We start from the raw sequence: 21,618 nt of genomic DNA, 5'->3' as shown, positions 1-21,618 counted from the left end.
ATTAGAATGTAAGGATATCTTTTCTTTATGTTGACATCTAAATATGTGTTTTTACAGACGTCTGAACCAATCTACCATGTCTTATTCTCACAAGGGTACAACTTGTTCTTTTTTATTACAAAACAATGGCATTCCAAAAACACTTGCTTCCACTTCATGTTCCTTCTTTTTAGTGTCATCCTGCTACCTGGAGTATTTCACTTACTTTTCTTTCTTCCTGTCCTGCTACTGAGACTCTTTAATTTTCCTACATCCAATCAATTAAGTTCAACTTATCTTACTGAAGCGACGCTTTGAACAAATGGTGCTTAACTGCAGATAGAAAAATGACTCTGTGCCAGTCCCTGCTGTGTTTTAATCTTTTTTTTTTTTTGTTGCTAAAAATACACCCACCTTTTATAATTCCTTTTTACGCCCACAATAAAAGCTGTGGATTATTGAAGTTAAGTAAATGGGCTTGCACCTATCATCATTATGATGACAGAAGCAGTATAGTTTTATTATCTTGCTCAGGTAACTTTAAGTGAGGCCTTTTCCTTGCTTCCAAACTGAACATTAAACAAGAGATGAGCCAGAGGGAAGCCGGTAAGGATTAAACTCCATGTTGCAAGCGTGCTAGGACGGTTAAGGAGTACTACATTAAAGTGTTTGCTCCATCTGGCAAATGGAGTTCTGGTGTTGGCTGCCAAAAACCCAGACTAAATCTTGTCTCTGATGTTAGCCTGTCTAATGGCAACAGGAGAGGAAAAGTGGCTGGGTGTTATGATAAGAGACAATCCGACTGGTAGCATAATTTAGGAATTGGAAGGTCAAATGATGAATTACAAACTGCTGTTTCAGGTGTGGTGGTTTTGTGAATGCTTATATAAATGAATAAGGGCAAGTGCAAAATGTGGTACTTCACAAATACTCCAACAGCATCCTAAAGCCATGTCACATGGTGCCAGTATATTATGTTGGATTGCAGTGATGTTCACAGTGATCCATCAATCTCTTGCATGTTTGACTTTTACTTTGGATCTTGACAGACAAGATTTGTTTGAGGGTAATTGGTAAAGCCAAACTGCTGTACACATGGGATAAGAGCAATTAAACACATACAAATCTTTTTTACATGGTTTGGAACATAAACTGTGGCACCCATTATAACCACTCTAACGTTTATGTGAAGTGTTATGTTGTCATAAGTTGCAATCACAGGCATATTTATGAAAGTCAGCTTCTGCTTCTGAGCTTATCCAAGTGTATAAATTCCTTCACTTCAGAATTTAAGGGAAGAGGGGCAGAGGGGGAGGGGGAGAGAAGGGGTGTGTGTGTAACATGTAATGATATTGCAAAGCACTCAGCCTGTATGATTTTACAGGCCCTAACACTTTGATGTGCTCTTCAAGGGGCTGGTATGACTTAATGTAGCTTTGAGAAAGCGTCAGCGAAAATGAAAGAGACCGAGGGAGAAAAGGAGACTAAGGGAGGTGGGGAGGAGCAAACAACATGATAGTGAGGGAGATGAGGAGAGGGAGGCAGGAGGTGAGGACCGGTCAGGTTTTACCTCCCTGCTGAGAATAACACTTTAAAAAAAAAAAAAAAAAAATAGTGTGTAAGCCTCTTGGTGGAAGAGTACGAGCCAATTAGAGGGGAAAATAAATAAATAAAGAGGGCCCAGCATTGCTGGATCATCTAAAATCAAGCCTTTATATGAGAAAAGATTAAATAACTCACAGCTCTGCTGTCAAAATACACTGAGAGCAGCAAAATAAAAAATGCACTTTGTGTACAATTTCTTTAAATGCAACACTTGAGTTTCTACGGAGAAAGAAAGCTTTACATGTTTTGCATCTTGTGGGTGCCGTTTAGCTTTATAAAATAAAAGATAAATGTGCTTAATATCAATTAAGACAACGCTCTGAAATCCCTTTAATGAGTATGTCAAGCTCTGTATGTTATCTAGAAAGAGCCTGCAGATCTGTCTTTGATATTTATAACGCAGGGAATAAACACGTTACTCTTTTAAATCATACCTGCCAGCAGTATGTGATGCTGGAGGCATTAACCCTGCCTCCGGGTTAACATGTGACATGCACTACACATTTTAGCCTCCTCCAAGTGACATGTGATTTTGATCAATGATAAAACCTTGCACATAACCTTTACAGCCCTCTTGACCTGCAGGGGGATTGAAGCTGAGGCAGCCAGAGGAGTGGAAGAGCTTTAGATTTGAATCTACAGCCCACGGCAAGAAGATGAAAAGCAGATAGTTAGCACACACTTCAGGACACCTGATATCAAGAAACCGCCGAGGAAAAAAAGTGAAGGGCTTTGAAAGAACAAGCAAATGCTTTCCACACTCATGTTATATTGGATTATGGTCTGAGGGAAGCTGGTTCTCAGATTGGCAGTAAACAAAGGCAAATTAATGAATAACGGCAGTGAGGCAAATTAAGATGTGGCCAAAGTCGATGTCATGGCCTCTGACAGTGGAGTGCCAGTGAAGCCAGATTTGAGGGGCGGCTGTGATAGGAAGATCTCTGCATCCTGTTCTGCTCTCACACAAACTGGCAGATGATGAAGGGACAGTGATTGGCATGGAGAGTTCAGATCTGTTCCAGCTAGTTTGGGAATACAGGTTTCAGTGCAACTGTGTGTGATTCTAAATGTGCAACTATGCGAGACAATAAACAAGCCACGAAATCAAAGGGGCCCAGGATGGCTAGGTTCAACTTCTAATCCTTCAATAAAAGCTACGATTGAAGCAGAATACTGTCACTCAGATTTGGCCTTTACTTCTATTCCCCGATGTCTCTCATTCGAGACCAACACCCATTTTCTTCAGCCTCTATGAGTGTCTCGTATAATCTGCGAAAGCTTGTTTATCAGAGTTATAAACCCTGCTGTCGTCCAGCACCCTTTGTTTTAATTCAAGCCACTGTAGGAATTTTTATTTTATCATTTAACCAGAAGCACCTGAAGTCATGGACATCTGGATCTTATGTTAACGTAGAAATAAGATGAGATTCAATCTAACAAAAACTAACTAACTGATTGTTGTCGCACGCAGCCACCAGCTGATACCTGCATGACAGGTGAGACACGGTGAGATGAAACAGAGACAAGTCGAAGCAACAAATTAACTATACACAATGAAATACCAATGATTAATGACCTGTTTGTGTGCGAGATACTACAAAAAATATTATATGATAAAAGGCCTGAAATGTCTTTCTATCTGTACAGCTGATCTCTATGGCGCCACTTAAACGCTGCCAACTATTCACTGAGACTCTACACAGAGATTTAGTGACCGTAGATTTATTTAACAACATGTTTAAAAATTCTCCATTGATTCCGCATTTCAGGTGTGGGCCAATCCACAGAGGGGAATCTGAGCAGATTAAGGATCAAGTGTGCGTTTCACCACTAACAGCAGAACTGCATAACAACGTTGATAAACTTTGTGAAAAACGAACATCTTAGACTCAGTTTGTAAAGCTCTTAAGTTTCCCTCTGTCAAATGATGCAGCCCAAAAACAAGTTTGTGTTTGTCATCCTGGATCTTTCGACTGATCATGCAAACTGGAGAAAATGCGAAAACCCTTTTTGGCCATAATATGAAGTTGTAATAGGTAAGTGGAATATTTCATAGAAGAAAACTTAAGTATTACTTGAACCTTAAGCAGCGTTTATTAACGCTTTCTACGTACTTTGTACTATGTACTTGCAATTAAACACAGATACAAATGTATACATGAAAACTCACACCTTGATTTTGATATTACAGAGGATGGCCCATTAAGTATACTACCTAAAATATGGACCATTACCCAGCACAAAACAGCATACAAACACGTACACACACACACATGGTGCAAACAGAGCCTGTCAGAGGGAGCAGCCGTGCAGGAACAACAGGGATTGTTAGTTTTCCCATCACTGAACTTTTCTCTCCTTTCCTCCCCCTGTCACTGGTGGCAAGAGGGGGGTGCTGTGATTTATTCCTGTCATTCAGTCGTAATAACAAGAGGGCCGTCCTTTGCTTTGTCTCTGCTGGTGGGAGGGGTGCTGCAGCACGGGGGGGGTGAGGTGAATGTCATAGTGCTACAGTTAATTGACATTCATAAAGTCAGTGTGGTGTTAAAAGAGAATAGAAAGTAAGAGCCATTGCTCACATCTGAGTGCAGAGTTGTTTCTGTAGGATTGCACAAGATGATGAAATACTCGCTGTAGCATGAAGAAATGTAGCATGTTTTTGCTGCCATTTTATCTTTGACTAATTCATATTTGATCCATCTGTGTATGCCATGTCAAATTGTGTTTTTACCTGACAAAAAGATTCAGAATGTAAGTTTTTTGCTCAGATTTTGCATTTGTTTCCTCTTTACACACACATTCAACACAATCTCAAGGTACCTGTTTCTACGTCCTGGGTGTAGAAGTGCAGGGTGTCGCTGATTTCAGTGACGTATACTGCTCTGTAGTTCGGCACCCGTTCCTTCTCCTCTGTCACGTGCACAACCTCCTCCACTGGTTTCTCCTCATAGTTGGCCCAGACCTAGATATGAAAAATACAAAAATTACAAAGACAGGTCAATAGGGCAACAGATGCCAAAGACATAAAAAACAAAAATGGTGCTCAAGGGCTTTGGACATTTTTTTTCACTACAGTATAAGAGGAGAAAAAGAATCGTAAGAGCAATAGATTGTGTGTGTGGGGGGGGGGAAACATTTTATTCTGTATACTGCTTCTGTTACATCATCATGAGAACATTAGAATAATTAAAGAAACTACCATACAACATATGAGGCATTAAATTCCAATAATTATTATTTTAACTCATTATGAGAAATCTTTTTTGACCATCTTATCAACAGAGGATTTGAAAATAATAGAAGTAATATATCGATCCACTGGTTTAACACTCCCCCATGAAATAATAGGAGCTGAATAATTCCCATGGTAACGGAGGAGAGATTGAAAAGTGACAACATGTTGGCAAGTCTTGATTTCTTTAAGTGCTTTTTAAGGGTTCAGTTCTGGGTCGAGGGTTAGAACAAGGTTAAGATTAAGGTTATATGGTGTTTATAATAACACAGGTGTGTGTGGGAAAATGGTAGTCAATGAACTTCCTCACAAGCATAAGAATATGTATGTGTGTGTGTGTGTGTGTGTGTGTGTGTGTGTGTGTGTGTGTGCGTGCGTGCTTGTGTAAGCAGGTTACATCCTTTCTCTGCTGCATCAAGGTTAGATCCCTTTCAGCTCCCCAGGAGAAACAGAGGGCAGCAGGCTCATTAGGAAGAAGTGCTTCGCCTTAGGCCACATATCAAACTGCATGGGTGTCATGAGTTGTGTGTGTGTGCGTGCGTGTGTTTGTGTGTGTTTCTGTGTGTGTGTGTGTTTAAAGAGAGATGCAGAAGAAAGAGTGGGTGGTTGTCAAGACTGCATAAGGCATGTTTGTACACAGCTTCAAGTAAAGTAATAGTATTGAGCACATGCACCGACAGGAGGGTCAGGATGAAAGCCGGCTAATCCCGCAGATGAATCGCAGGAGAAGAAGGGGAGGGAAGGAGATCCACAAGAGGAGACAGGGAGAGGAACTCAAGAGTCAAAAAGTGCACAACAGCGCTACAACTTCTTGTGCAGCAGCAGCAGCAGCAGCAGCAGCAGCAGCACAGCTTGTTACTGCTCGTTTCTGCAGGCTATTTAGGAAGTGTTTACTTTCAAAGGTTACAGGAAGAGAGGGAAGAGAGGCAATGAGATTTTTTAACAGTGCAGCGATATTAGCCAATTAGGTTCTGGCAAATGATTTTACTGCATGGTTTCATCGTACTAATTAGATTAGCTAGCTTTAGTGTTGTCATTTTTTCACTCTGCCATAGCTCATCTGTAGAGCTATGCATGTGTTTCAGTAGGCTTAGTTAACCATACCAGGGACTTTTTTTTATATATATATGCTGTCTCTTCAGATTACCCTTTACCATTGATGTAGATGAATAGTGGCAGGAGTCCGTTGAGATAATGTGGAGCATAATTTGTCGGAAAAATCCCAATAATAGTAATTTTGGAAGAAACATTTTTAACTGTGACCCATGATGCAATCGACCAGAGATATGAGTGTTGATGCCCTGCTTACACACTAACAAAAGACAGGGTCAAACTACCTAATTAAATTCAATTATTCATCCTGCTAACATAGCAAAAAGAAATGAGAAAAGAAAAAGAGCAAGTGAAGGGAAGAAGGAAATAAAGCAGGTAGAAATTCAGGGGATTGAGGGCGAGAAAGGTTAATGAAGAGAGAAAATGCAGCCACGCTTCGTAAACCCCGAGATCAACAGGGATTTTTTTTTCTTAGGGTGTTCGACAGGCGGGTGCATCATGAGCACACACACACATACATATACAGCCATGCAACATTATATGCACAGTCACAAATGTTGGCATACACGGTGTGTGGTAATAAACATGCTTCCCTCATTGCAATTGAGCTGACATCGCTTGGCTTCTAATCAAACCCCCAGCACCAATTAGGGATTACAAAGATTAAAGTGTCACCATTCATTAGCTCGGTGGGCATCACTGCCGCACCTTTAGGGTGGTGTTGAGTGGGTGGGCTTGGACACTCGGCACAGCCACAGGGAATCCTGTTGACCTTTGACTTTGTGTTGAGTGTGGATATCATTGCAACCGGAGAAGAGAAGAAAAAGACGAGCAGGTGCAGACACCAACAGTGTGGTTAACAAATTCTGATAAACAGAAGCAAGCAGTCTCTGGCCTCAATCAGTTTGGATTTTTGGGGTCGGTATAAACATCCATTTTTCTCTCAGCGTGAAATTTACATGTTCAGTTCTGACTCTGTGGGTGTGCAGAATCAAACTGATGTGTTTTGTTCTCTACTGCAGCCAAAATAAAGGCTCTCCTCTTGTGCACTATCAGAGGCGCAATACAGTTCAAGGTTTTTAGACATTTTGAATCTTGAAAATGACAACCAGTTTCTTCTTTCTCTATATTTGTTGCTGTGATTTGTAACTAAAATTGGGTTTGTATACAGGAGAGCAGCTTCAGTTGTATGACGGTGTCTAAACAGGATGCATTCAGGATGAGTATAGATAACCCACATTTTGGCAGCACTTAGATTCCAACACACAATCATTGAAGTTAGCACTCAAAAGAAAAAAAAAATAGACTTGAAGCATATCGTTTCTGCCGTCGGTGACGTTTAGGTGTTTGTAGCGCAATTAAAGTGTGAGCCAACACATAGCCTGTATCGATCAAAATAGAAGTTAATCAGTTCCGTAACCATGCGTGACAAATGAAAAACGATGCTTTGCCATAGGAGGTGCAAATTTAGCTAAAGCTGTGTACGAGTTCAAAATGTTTCAGTAATAATTTTGAGCAAAATAGTTGTGTGTTCGTAACAACACACAACAAAATCCTGGGACGGATTCCAGTAGGTTGAATTTCTTCTGAAGTTCCAGCTCAAGTTCTGGTATTTAAAATGATCGATGCAATTAATGACAAAGGTAAAGCTATCACACACACACACACACACACACACACACACACACACACACACACACACACACACACACACACACACACACACACACACACACACACACACACACACACACACACACACACACACACACACACACACACACACACACACACACACACACACACACACACACACACACACACACACACACACACACACACACACACACACACACACACACACACACACACACACACACACACACACACACACACACACACACACACACACACACACACACACACACACACACACACACACACACACACACACACACACACACACACACACACACACACACACACACACACACACACACACACACACACGCTGTATACAGCCCCAGCCATAATCTTAAATAAGCAAAGTGGGAGAGACTCCTTAAAAGACTCCAGGTCAGTGTGATTGTATTTGCTTTGCATTGGTTCTTGGTGCACTACTAGAAACACTACATGGCTTCATCTTTTTTTAAAACAAAAAATAAATGCACAGATACACGAGCACACACACACACACACACACACACACACACACACACTGTGCCCAGGGCTGATGACCTTCCATGAGCAGCCAACCATCCTGTTTGTTCCACTTGAATGCAGGTATGTGACTGCAGCTTCTGCTGCTGCTCTGCAACTGCAGCCAGACGCTAGAGCCACCAAGCTGCCAGAGACAATAAGAGAGAGAGGGAGAGGGGAGAGAGAGTGGGAGAGAGACATAGAGGCAGAGAGAAGAGACAGGAGAAAAAGAAAAATAGGAAAAAGGAAAAAAGCAGCAGGCCATTAAGCTGAGGCTGAAAGGACAACAAGTCCTAATAATGGAGGGCAAGCCTGGGGAGATAACAGGTCAGGCTGACCTTCAATACTCCTGAATGACAAAACACACTTATACCAAGGGAGGCCATTGGGGTAATGCGATGGTGCGATGTTTCTTAACTGTAGACGGTTACTCCTAGAGCAACATTGGAATAGCTCAGACAAGTGTTCCAGTGTATGTTTCCAGCCCCCCTACATTTGTTCTCATAATGTTTCTCTTTTATCAGATTTTCTTTTGAACAACAGAAATATTTAACAGAAATGGAGACAAACATGTCTAAAACACCAACCACTGTAACTTCAATCAGCCACATCAGTTTACTGAACAAGTACATACCTGTTCGGAACTCAGACATTCACTGGTTGTGAACCCTTAATTTCTCAGCCCTGCAAACTAAATACAGGTGGGCGGAAGAGTTACTGTGCTGCTAACAGCTGATCTGTCTGAATATTTGTGGTTTGATGAAGACTCGAGAGTGAGAGATGGTCCCACATTAATAGATTCCCACATACAAGCACAGGTGGAGGAATACACGGACAGATGGATGACTGAACACACATAATGCCAGGACGAGGGGGTGAGGGCTGCTTTGAACGCTGATCAAATGTGGCAGGGTGTGTGATTGGTCTGTTAATACAAAGAGATCAATGCTCTGACCTGCACATAACAAATGTACATGAAAGTCTTAAACTCTAACTTTTGCAAATTTTTCTAGTTTACAATAAGTGAAACTGTATAGAATATTTTGCCATACTTTATTTTTACACTGATGTACTTAAGAACTTGTTAAACCCCTTTCCCGATTAATCTGATGTGCAAAATAGCGAGCGGTCCTTGAAAAGAACATAACGAGCACTCCTTTAAACACAGTCTGATCTCACAATCTCTCATTAACTTGTCTCCATATGCACTCACAAATGTAGAGCAGGCAAAGTTGCTCAGCCCTTCCATCTCGTGACAAACTTGTTAACTGCTGAATCTGCAGCTGTCGCAATCTAGCTGAAGTATGGAGTAAAATGAGCTGTGTAACATGAAGTGGTCTTTCTACTTACATGGGAACTTGCATAGTTCCATTGTTAATTCATTAGCCAATCACGCTTGGAGTACAATTGAAATCAATAGGAGCATGTTATTCATAAGAGTGCACTTTGTAAATCAATTTAACACTTATTATATTCCTGATGAATCCCCTTTACAGAGAATGGTTAATTCAATCGTGGGCATCATGTTCTCTACTTGCCTTTCCTTGTTCACGTCTAGCCTTTTCTTAGAGGCACACATCAAAAGACTTAAAGCTACATTTAAGAATAGAAAGGGAGCGTGTTTTATTCTATCCTGTTTAGATGTTTAGATGCTAGGTGGGCTACATTCAGCCGAACAAAGATACAACAAGAGATGGAATCAAAGAGAGGCAGAAAAAGGATGCATATTTAAATGGAAAGTCAAATGCAGCTTGAACTATTTTTTGCTGTAAATCCATTCCCTTTGGTACTCAATGTAGAACAACACTCACTTTGAGTCTTAAACTCGACCCAATAAATTCTGCCTTTATTTATCAACAGTGTTAGTATTTTCTCTGACATGTTGCACAAAAGTTCTCTCCATAATTTACAAGACGTTCCAGAAATTAATTTTGACATACCAAGAATGTACGTCTCACGAAGTACAAAGTGAGAGAGAAATAATTAAGAGATCTGCATTGTAGTCACGTTACTGAGAAGGTGGGGTTTGTGTGGCAGAGAGGTGGGCGACCTGGATTTCCTGTTGCTCGATGATGTTGTCAGTATTGACTAAACCATTAGAGGTGGAGAATGATCAACAAGACGGACAATTGCTTCACTCAGGGGCGATCTTGGAAATCAAAGCCTCTATGATTATGCTCCCTCCTCTTAAAGTTACAGAAGACTCATCTAAAATTATACCTTACGTACTGTTCTTTTTTTAAACAAAATGTGGTGTTGATGTTTTTTCTATCCTTGCAAAATCACCGTATTATAGGACGCATTTGTCCTATAGGGAAAGGTTCCAGTCTGTAAAAGCAATGACTAGGGGTTACATTTCCCAAGGATTTACCTGTGAATTGTTTTGTGAGATCTTGTAAACAAAACTCAGACATTTGTTGGTCAGAAGGAGAGTGTCTTTCCCTTTCAATGTATTTTTCAATCCTGTTATCACAGCCAAACAAGCTTTGAAAACACTGAATAATATTATCTTGTAAAAGGCCAAGAGACACAAAACTCAACAAATAGATCTTACACAGAAGGAAGAACATGACAATATGATCACTTCAGAGAAGAAGCTTTTTTTGGTAATACTAATAATTAATATTTTCATGCAATCCTTGATAAACAAGCCAAGGGTTGATGGCTGATGAATGGTTTGAATTGAATGCAGGTAGTGCTCTTATTGGTCACTAAATTAGGGGCCGTCTATGAGACAACAACCTTTAAAAGATAAAAAAAAACAGGGAAGGACTATTCTCCTTCTCATTGCAGCTTTGTGATGTGTTCCCTTTCCAATGCCTGTCTTCTCAAACCAGTATGACTGCCTGTCAATAAGTGAAGTGATGAGAGGTTGATGTCAGACACAGCTTGACTGACTGACAAGACAGTTAGCCTTCCAAGTTCCCACACTTGGCTTTATTGACTGTATGTGACACGACAGACCACTTCAGTTTTCTTGACAACCCTGCATTGAAACTGTGGAACTTACATGTCGAGGGGAAAAAAAGTTATCTTTATTGATATTGATTGGACAGTGACTTTCGTGACAGGTGTCAGGGTGGCACAATCTCTCTTGTACAGTAAAGAGAAAAGGCATTAACCCAACGTGAGCTCTAAGAGAACTGCCTCCAAGGTTAAGAGGGTTGTTGATGGTACATTAACCCTGGGTGTTCTCCTTGTAGTGGTGGGATAAGTAAGAGGGGCGGCTGTGCTGGCAGAAGGAGGACTTGATTTACAGGAAGACTGGGGCTTGGCCGTGTGCGAGTTTCCAGCTGTCCTCATATTCAGATATAATGCATGGTGGCCTTGCATCGTAAAACATATTGACTGGTCTAAGCACACACAAACATGTATGAGCTCTGAGGCACAGACGTGGCCTTGGGTAAGAATTGGTCCAGGTTGAGATACGATGTGGTAGCTGCATCGTTCCTGCCACAGTGGGCTAATACAGTATGACCGCTTACAGGCCTGCAAGGCCATACACATTGGCACCGTAACAAAACATGTCAGCTGCACAATGAGCCTATTTGACACCAGTATATCATGTTAGAGGAGGCAATTGGTATTGCACAAAGAATTCCAGAGGTAAATGTTTCTTTATCCATCTAATCTATCAAATTTGAGCCCTAGAATAGAAGAATACTTGGAAATTAGTATAAAGTAGTAAGGGGAAAAATGGGGACATCTATTGAGTTTTAATTGGGGGAAAGGAAACAGTTTTTCAGTCTTAAAAAGGGATTGTGCATAAGAATTTAAGAGTTTAAGTTCCATTTCTCTAATGCATGGTGGTGTTACGCTGCTGCTTGAAACACCACATTTCTTGATATGGTTCTTTCATAATAAAAGTGTTCAACGACATAATAAGTATGCCCTTTATTGTGAATAATTTTAATGGAAATAAAATGTGTTTATCATTTAAATGTAAAAGCTTCAGCAGGTCTACAATTAGTGGAGCTTTTCAATAACATTGTCAGGAGTTTTAGTATTTAGAGCCACTCTTGAGTTACATGTCACAGCCACAGCCAGACCAAAAGAGACGCGCTGCAGGCGAGCAAACCCACTTAATGTTGCTGTTATTTGCTGAAACTTGAGAATACAAGTTTACCAAATTGCTTTGCCACAGTTCAGTTTCATTGTAAAACACTGACACCCGCTCAGATGCTCTCTGATGCTGCCCTGAGCTATAATTGTACCGTCTATAGACCATTTAAGACATGGTTTAAGACAAAGTGATACATGGGTGCTATGTGTCAGAAATGTAATTAGTCTATGTTTGAACACCGTGTAACACCAGTAACATCTACTACCGCTGAGTGCCAACCACTTCCAGGTTCCAAGTCAAACATTGAGAGGGAAAAGAGGGAAAGCAGCACAGGGATGGAGGGATGAGTCTCTTGGATGTGGTTACTTAGCAGATAAATTATGCATTAAAACTGCACAGGTGGCATGGGACAGGGTTTTTTTAGGTGCAGGGAGGGAGCTGAGCAGCTGGGGAATTCATAACAGAAATGGGAGGGTGAGCAAGAGAGAGGGAGAAAAAGAGAGAAAGAGATACATTCCAAGCTTCATATCACAGCCAACAGATGTTCTCCCATCACAGAGGAGGCAGGCAGGCAGCGGGGATACTCAACCCCGGCTTACACGGCTAATATGACCCCCCCTTATTTTGTGACACATAAACATACATACAGTACGCACAGCAGTCGGGGTTTTGAAACGACCTAAGGCTATCGTAGTGGTTACTTGTTACACTTTTTAAACTGGCACAAATTGATCCACAACGATGTGTGTGTTAGGATGGGGGATGAGCGGTATGTTGGACTGCTGAAAAAGTACTATTGGCAGCAGAAACATTCATCTGTAGCCCTTTAAAAGAGAAGACATCATAGGGTGCTCCAAAATAAAACAAATAAAAAGGTAACAGGTAACATGTAGTTTTAACTTGAACCTGCAGAGATTGGTGGTATGTGCAAATCAACTGAAGGGGGCAAGGTGTTTCCATGGAAACAGGATATGCTGGTGCATAGGCAATCAAGGCGAAGTGTGCACATACAAACCTGTGTAATACTCATCATTGCTTCCACACCATTCGGCAGGTACAGAAGGTTTAGAGCATAAACCACAGATCAAACACACAAAGAGCCACACACATCGTCCCTGGAGGCAGTCACTGCAGCATATGGAGCCTTATGTCAAGTAGGCTGCTATTTTCTCAACTGGAGCAGTGAGAGTGTCTATCTCCGGTCATTGAAGTTTAAAGATGATCAAGCCAAGCAAGATGTCACCAGAGGAAAACAAAAGTAGCGCTGGGGAGTAAGCACCCAATTAAAGCTGACCAGCTGCAAGCGTGAGGGCACATGATGCAGACGCTCAATCTTCAGACTGTGCAGACAAAGAGGCAGAAAAATGGAGATGGGACGAGGGGTAATGACAAAATAATGAAGCAAGAGGAAAGCAGAATAACCCTTTGTTTGATTGTATATCATGATAACCTTGAAAAAAAAAGAGGTGCTGCTTCACAGAGAGATGGATAGTTTTGCAGGACTCATTTAGAGTTTTTCCTGATTTGTGTTTGATTATGTTTTGTTCTCTTGCACAGATTCCTCATGTGTAGGTGTGATCAGCCAGGTTTTATTCCACACACTTGCCTTCCTTTTCCGTCATGTTTCTTGTGTTTCTTCCTCCTTAAACAGCCATTCTTGTGACCTTGTTGCAAAATGGGTGAAGTCTGTTTCTTTGTATAAATACGCCCACATTTGCTAAACAGCATGCAGGATAAAGATGGAAATTAACAATGAATGCAGCATTTAAGCCCTCCCCGTCCCTTCCGCCCTCTGTTGTTCTTTTCTTCCTTCCTTGGCAAGATATGTTTATCAACTCGAGCGGCTCATTGTCCACGAGAGCACGCTCCTTGTCTGATCACTAGAAATTAAAGGCGAGCTTAAAGAAACAAGGAGAGGAAGAGAAAAGAAAAGGCGTGTGTAAAGCAGAGTGATTAAGAAATAGGACTACCTAAATGTTACAATGTATAAGTATGCAATTAAAAGACAATTAATCAACTTTTTAATTAACAGGCTAGTCTGTCCCGAGTTGCCACAGTGTTGCCATGACGACTGGTTTTCCAGGGCGTCGTTATCTCTTCTCTTCTCCTCTCTTCCTTCCTCAGTGGAAGACTCCTGATCATTTTTCTCTCTGATCACACCTCTTCCATACCATTGTTCTTCCACTTTCTATGCTCTCTCCATTGAAGGAGAAGCAAAGAAAATAATAGCGGAATGAAAAAACAAGGCGCCGCAGAGGGAGGCGAGCAGAGCTGGTGGGGATTAAGGGGAATGGGAGAGATGCAGGATAGCAGAGAGAGTGACAGAGAGGTTAATATGGATCTGGCAGTGGTGAAGGAGCACCGATGGAAAGCAGGAGGGAGAACTACAGAGGAAGAGAGGGGGAACAGAAAGGGGAAGGGGGGGGGGGGAAGGAGTCAGGGGAGAAATATATGGCAATATTGCCACATCAGAGGTAAAGCCTCTTGAAGTCTCTGAAATGCTTCCTAGATCTCACAATTTGTAGAGAGCTTCAGAGGTCTGGTGCAGCTCTTGTGAGTGGATGCTTTCCCAGTTTGAGGAAACAACTGAGATAATCGGCATCCTTGTAGGTGGACTAAGGCTGGGATCATCTTCCAAGTCTGCCAGAGTAAAAAAACAATCTAATGTGGGGACAATGGCAAGCAATGTCAAAAGCTCTAGCAGCCCTGAAATTTAGAGAACAGAACACTGAAGGAATTTCACTAGAATATTTTTGCTAATATGTCCCTTGACAAATTAAGCTTTGAAATGTGAGAGAAGGATTCAATCTTAAATTAAACTTAGAAATGTGGAGAAATAAAGTATAATCAGTGTCATAATTGTCTCGCAAAGCAGCAGTTAAGATTTGGTTACTTGTAAAGATACATTGATACTGACATGATATCACTTCTTGATTCTCCAAAAGTGATGCAATGTCAAATTATGAATCAATTTCCTCATCTTTAAGATACCCAGAATGATGTATTTTTGATCTTTATTACTGCAGATTATACTATTTCTCTTTTAAAGTGTAAGACTTAGAATGAATATTTGAAGTAATAACGTCTAAGACTTTCTGAATTAAATTTCCTGATGCTATTTTCTCACATGAATTCAATATTTAGACTGCACCATAGTGTGCATAGATCCTCTTGTTGTCAATAGCATTACTATGATAATGTATAGTGATGGAACTAGTGATAAACACCCCATTGACTGATTTGATCAAGGCATCATGACTGTTCTTTGACTGTATCAAGTATCAATTGTAAACTGTATACCTCAAATGCTGCGCATCAAAGAACTACCCTGCAAAATGCTCTGGCAAGACTTCTACTGACACATAGAGGAAGCAGCAGAAATAAATATGAAGGGAAAGTAATGTGGGGAAAAGACAGAAAGTAGCAGAGAAAAGAGAGAAGGGGGCAAAGAGGGAGACTGGTACAACAGGGAGGAATTTGAAGCGCAGTGATGACGAGAGCCTCTTTATGTAACTCTGTGTCTCTCCCCAAGGCATGAGAGAGAGAGCGTCTCTGTAAAATGCACAAAAACACACTAGGAGAGTGGACCCATTCTCTAGATTTAGAGTGTTTTCTGCAGGCTAGCCAGCCAGGAGACTGAACACAGAGGGCTGACCTAAATTACAAAAAGGTCGCTTAAGGATTCGACATTAAGCCCCTCAAACAGGGATCCTTGCAAAAGATTATGTCTTGTGATTGTGCATATTGTTGTTACAGTTTACTGGCCGGTCAATTAAAAATCCCAACTCCTGATAGTTTGAGTGAAGAGACGGAAGAGGACACCCACACTATGAAAGGAAATTCAAAGACACACGCATTGTAGAGGATACAGTAATTAACATAGTCAATGAAAACAGTCTACACTGGCTGAGTTTTCATTAGCTTAAAGTTGCAAGGAAAGAAAATGTCCGAATCCATCCACGAGCCACACCCGTTGTGTTAGTGTCTGTTTGCCACAAGCCAAGCCTTCCCCTTTAAGGACGCAGCCTTGTGGGTAACACATTCCTTGGTTTGTTGTAGGAATCAAGTCTCCCCAGTCAGTAAGTTACATTAAAGCGAACAGCCACAGTAAAGTTCTTTACTTACCTTTTACCTAGATTGTACAGAAGATTCACAGTATAATTGTATTTAAGTGTTTGAAAAGTAAAAAATTGTAGACGTGGAACTCAATAAAACTGTTTATCTAAATGCAATGATTTTTAAACCATTAAAATCACAGACAAATACTGAATCATAGGCCAACTCACCAGGCCAGTAACCCTTAAATAAAGCAGTCCTTCCAATCCTACATCGCCCACTGCTTGCTTGTATTCATCCATCTATTCTTCTTTCCGCATGTCACAACACTTCAAGGTTGACAGCCCATGAAAAAGGACCCATCCATTTTCCATTAGGGGCCAGCATTTTTTTGAAGGTTTAACAAACATGTTGAATGTTTTTCCACAAACGAGCACCAGCAATCTGCTGTGCACTGGCATTTCCTAACTTTATTGTGGTCACAAGAACATCTTTTATTTTTGCTGGATGGTGTGACGTTTCCCGAGAGGCCACTAAAGACACTAAAATATGAGCTCAAACAGGAGCTGACAGCTCTGCAGTTGGCAAAAATGTGCCTCATATCAACCATGCGTTGGTGATGCATGACTCACAAACAATACAGAAACTCAAACACAATCATTTTGAATAAAATGCAGAGAAGTAATAACAGATCCAGGGTCTCCTTTATCAAATATCAACTGAAATGGATATAAGCAAGCAAACTTTCCTCAAGTGTGTCATTCAAAGAGACAGCAGGCATCTAAACTTCTTTCTGGGGGTGCCCTTGCTGAATGTCGCACTTCGGAAAAGAAGCCTTTAGAAAGACCAGAGGACAGTAGAAGAAAAAAAAAAGATGCATCAATGAATCAATGCACTTGGCATTCCCCTCACAGAAGGAAAGCATTAGAGAGCATGTGAGGTAAGGGGAGAATAATAAACAGGATACCTAATTCAGGGCTTAGATTGGTAAAGTGTAAAAAGGAGAAGGGGAGTAAGGGAGGTAGAGATAGAAAGAGAAAGAGGTTGAAGTAAGGACGGGATGATGAGAAAAACAGCAAGATGACAGGGATGATAGGATTTGGGTACTGAGGCAAGAGCAAATAAATGACAGGAAGAAGAAAAAGAAAAGTGCGGGAATAAGAGGGAGTAGGGAAGCCGTCATGAAGGGAACATAGGAAAATAACTAGCAAATGAATTTAGGAGTGGAACTGGCTGCTCGAGCATGACCGCTTTGCCAGAGTATGGAGAAGTCTGTGTGAGAGGAGGTAATAAAGAGAACTGATGAGGTGTTAGCATCCAAACTGGAGCTTCTTCTCTCCATTCTGGCTCAGTGTGGACTGACTTGTTTTGCCTCAGCATGGACCAGGCTTCAAGAACCTTTATTGTATTAACAGCTGCAATATCATCATCAGGAATAAAAAAAAATATATACTCAGCAAGGTCAAAGGTGTTGTATCCCTTTTAGGTGACAACAGGCCTGTGAAGGTCTTTTCATAATGCCTTGGAACTCGTAAAACCGGAACTCATTAAACGGGACATGGTTTCAGCCACCGACCAGCAGAGAGAGCATTTAAATGGTGCCTCCAAGAAACAAATATTTAGCATTTCATTAGACAGCAGAGAGAAGCAAGTGAAGCAGGAAAGGAGAGAGGGAACAAGTAAGGGGAGGGGTATTTCACTGCCGACCCATATTAAATGGAGTTAAGTATTGCTCCGAGCACGGGCCCTAAAAAATGTCAGAGTGCGTGTAAATGACTAAGTTGCGCGCGTCGTATTTTGAGTGCAAACACAGATAGCCCACGCTTTTTTCTTTCTTCTTCTGATTAAACAAGGACGATTGGAGAGGACACCTGCAGCAGCTAGGAAAATGTGCGGCCTTGATGTTTTCACAGCATCTGCCTGATGACTCCAAAAGTGTATAAATGTCAGTTATCTGCGGGGGGAAATGTCATCACTGCTTCTTCCCATAATGGATGTTCACATGAATGGCGTGGCTAATACATCAAGGCATGGTTGTCTGTGCAAACTGCTGCAAGGTTACATGAATGTCATCGATACAAGCTCATTCCAATTATCATCTACCCTATCTTATTCTTGAAACCTTTAAAGTATTGTTAAAGTGAAAGTCAATAAATCACTTTTAAGCAAGAAGAGAAAACATGGATATCTAAAAAGGTTATTGCAAAGAGAATATTTTCATGGGTAAGTAGTTTCAGATAAATATGTATGGTATTCGGGTAAACTCAAAAAATACTGCATCATTATCAGCCATTTCACAAGGTGATAATCTTTGCAGCAACTGACTAATCAAAGCTCTGCAGTCTGAGGTCATATATGCCGCTGTTAAAATTCAAGGCTCGCTGCCTGTATTCCATGCACCCATTCTAATGGAGGAAGGAAGCAGTCAGCCAAAACCAGTCCTCAGCAAACCAAGTGGAAAAGTGTCTCCTTACAGTTTCCCAGGAGGGACAAACCAGGAGAGGAAAAAAAAAAGAGCAAATAATCCGCTAGCCCAACTCCAGTCAGTGCACGTCCTTCACACTCACTTTCATCAGCAGAAACGGGGGGAAATTGGGGCAGAGGAGGAGAGAGAGAAAAAAAGAGGGATGTCCACAGATACTGTATAAGAGGTGGGGAGCAGGGGGCTGGAGAAAAACAGGCAGACCTTGGGTTTGTGTTTCCTACGCCTTGTGGCAGCTGAGCATGTGTTAATCAGCTATAATGCAATGCACAATGTCAGAGAACATTATGCTCTCTGCAAGTGTTTCACCTCCGTTCCCTTTTTTCAGCCCTTCATTCTGGGAGCAAAGGGATGGGGTGGTTGGGTGCTGTTGCCTGCCTGAGTTTTTCTGCACTGATTAACCAGAGGCAGCCGGAAACCTGCCCCTTAGGACCTCTGCTAAGAGCCTGCAAGATTCCTGTGCATGACTGGAGAAGGAGAAGCACAAGGCCAAGGACATGCAGACAAATGCCTATAAACACAAGTGCAAAATCATATTCATGACAATGAACATGCACAGAAGTGCAAGTTAAACGAAATGCACAAGCAATACAATGAAACTTAAACAGTAGGGACAATATGTACAATGCTGTAACAAAAATACAAAATAAACAGCAAAAGTACACAGAGAACACAGACCAAATGTTGATCTAAACAAAAAGGTTCTACCATCCTGTTTTTATGCTTCATCAAGTAGAATATCTCAACTGAGAGAGTGTGTTCCTAAGGATTGCCCTCATGTCCTTTTGGCTAGATGCATTTTTCAGATGACATTTTTCAAAGTCAGCGCGTAATCCTGCAACTCATGTCAATGTATAATTTAGTGCGCAGAAGGTGAGACTGCTGAGGCGGACTCGCTTCGTTGAGCTTGTATCTTAGATTTTAGGTACTTGCTCATCAAAACCAGTTTGCATGTGTCATTCTGCAGGTGAATGCATGTGCACGAATGCGCCGCCTGTGTGTTGGTGAAAATGTGAAGCAGATTAAGATGAAAAGAATGTTTGTATGTGAATTCACAAGACAGCAAGTGGAGCTGACAGACTGCTGAATTTGCAACTTGGATCTGGGGAAAAGTAGGATGAAGACTTCGAGAGAAAGAGAGAATGGGGGTTGGTTGGGGTGTAAATAACACACACATCACTGGGTCCACTGATCTAGTTCTCTGTCTTTCTGTCTCTCTGCCTCGGGCCCATAGTGTCCAGCTTGCCTTCTCCATTGGGGGGTTATCACAGGAGTGTATGTCTGTATGTACGTCTGTGTTTGCTCTGTCGGTCTGCACATGCTTAAACAGTATTTGAGTAAGGAGGAGAGAGACAGTGAGAGTATGGTGTGTGCACGTGTGGCACCTCCCTCTATCTGCAACCAAGTTTTGTGTGTGGATGTGTACACAGCGCACTGAGAATCATATTATGTAATCCTTTAGCCATATGAAAAAGCCTCCGTCAGCTCTTTGCTTTGTGTAGTAGGTGGTTCACTTTGTGCACACAGAAGAAAGATGAAGGCAGGAGTAAACTTGCACACACACAAACATCCATAAAATCTGATTGTATAGTAAAAAAGGAAGCAAACAGCATACAGTCACTCACATATGTGCACCAATATGAATGCAAACACAAACCGAAGCCTGGGAACTTGTGGAATATAACAGATTGCAGAGTGAGTACTCTCCATCTTTTCCAGTGATGTGAGGTCTCACATGGGTCACCTCTCCCATTGTGGCTGCCCTGCAGGCAATAATGTCCTCTTGCTGTGATCCCGCTGTCCTTTCACACTTACCAACAAACCTTACAGCCTTTGTATTGCAGGTTTATTGACACTACGGCAAACGGGACAAACTTTTTCTCACTGAATTTGTTGAAGATTCCCAGTAATGGATAGGGTCGCCTGAGCTACTTAAATAAGAGGTAGTAGGTTATCACTAAAGCTTTTTTAGTCTCTATGTGCCTGCCAGTTTTAATCTTTTTCTTTTATGGCACTGTTATCTAACTTCATTAAAATATTACCAATGTTATTTTTTTGTAATGATATACAATATGGTATTTTCTTTTACATTAAAATAAACCTATTAAGATATTCCACTGAGTGGTATTCAACCAATGCAAAGTGACAACCATGATCTGTTAAGATGGCATAGCAAAAAAGTTCAAGCTAGAGCCATGTTGTTCTCATGGCAACATTTATTTCTGACACACTGAGTTTACTTGTGCTGAAGATGCTCTGGTTTTCTGGCAATTGCGAGGATTTTACTAAATGAACGCTCTTGGGGAAAAAAATTGCTATTCTAGAAAAATCTATTAAAAAAAAATTCACAGGAAAAGTTCTTTTTAAAAAGAGCTCATTCAAAGCTGGTACCATAAAATTTCATTTGGCCACACTAGGCCAAGGACTGCAGCACCATGAGTCATCAAACTGCACTAACCTGTTCATTGCTACTCACAGCTGAAACACTGTGTTCCAGCTCCAGCTGAACAGATAATGCTGGCCTAAGAAGAAGAAGCCAAGTCCTTGGACTTCAGTGTTTCTGTGACTAGTTACTGACGTGATGCTGCACTATGCAAGACTGCCGAGGATATATTCGAAACACAAGCAAGACGAGCGTAAATAGATTGCCCATGGGTGAGGTGATGTACTGTGACTTTTGGCACAGTTTTAGCAACCCATCACCTAAAGGGCAAAAAAATGCAAATCACCAGTGACATAATGATTCTCCGTGGTGCTCCATCTTAGATGGCTGGGCAAAACGCTGCAACAGGCACCATTTAATTCTCCCATTAGTTTTCTGGTATTTGAAAGCACCTCTGCACTGAGTAGTGCCTTAATGAATATTATCTTAAAACTATGACATAAAGGAACCAGTTCACCATAGAAACAATACTCATATGTTGTTTAAAGAAAAAAACAGTTATATTT

At 41.2% G+C, this 21,618-nt stretch overlaps 1 protein-coding gene across 1 annotated transcript in view; it reads right to left on the bottom strand.

The window, feature by feature from the left end:
- The window catches only part of snd1 (staphylococcal nuclease and tudor domain containing 1), a 167,226-nt gene that overhangs the window by 35,770 nt on the left and 109,838 nt on the right, over nucleotides 1-21,618 (bottom strand). Inside the window, exon 18 of the mRNA XM_061029798.1 lies at nucleotides 4,405-4,546. Coding sequence (XP_060885781.1) covers nucleotides 4,405-4,546 — 142 coding nt within the window. The remainder of the gene's footprint in view (nucleotides 1-4,404; nucleotides 4,547-21,618) is intronic.

Source organism: Labrus mixtus, chromosome 22, assembly GCF_963584025.1.
Source record: "Labrus mixtus chromosome 22, fLabMix1.1, whole genome shotgun sequence".
NCBI classification, from domain to species: domain Eukaryota; kingdom Metazoa; phylum Chordata; class Actinopteri; order Labriformes; family Labridae; genus Labrus; species Labrus mixtus.
Note: the sequence above shows the minus strand (reverse complement) of the source record. Positions and strands in the feature narration are given on the sequence as shown.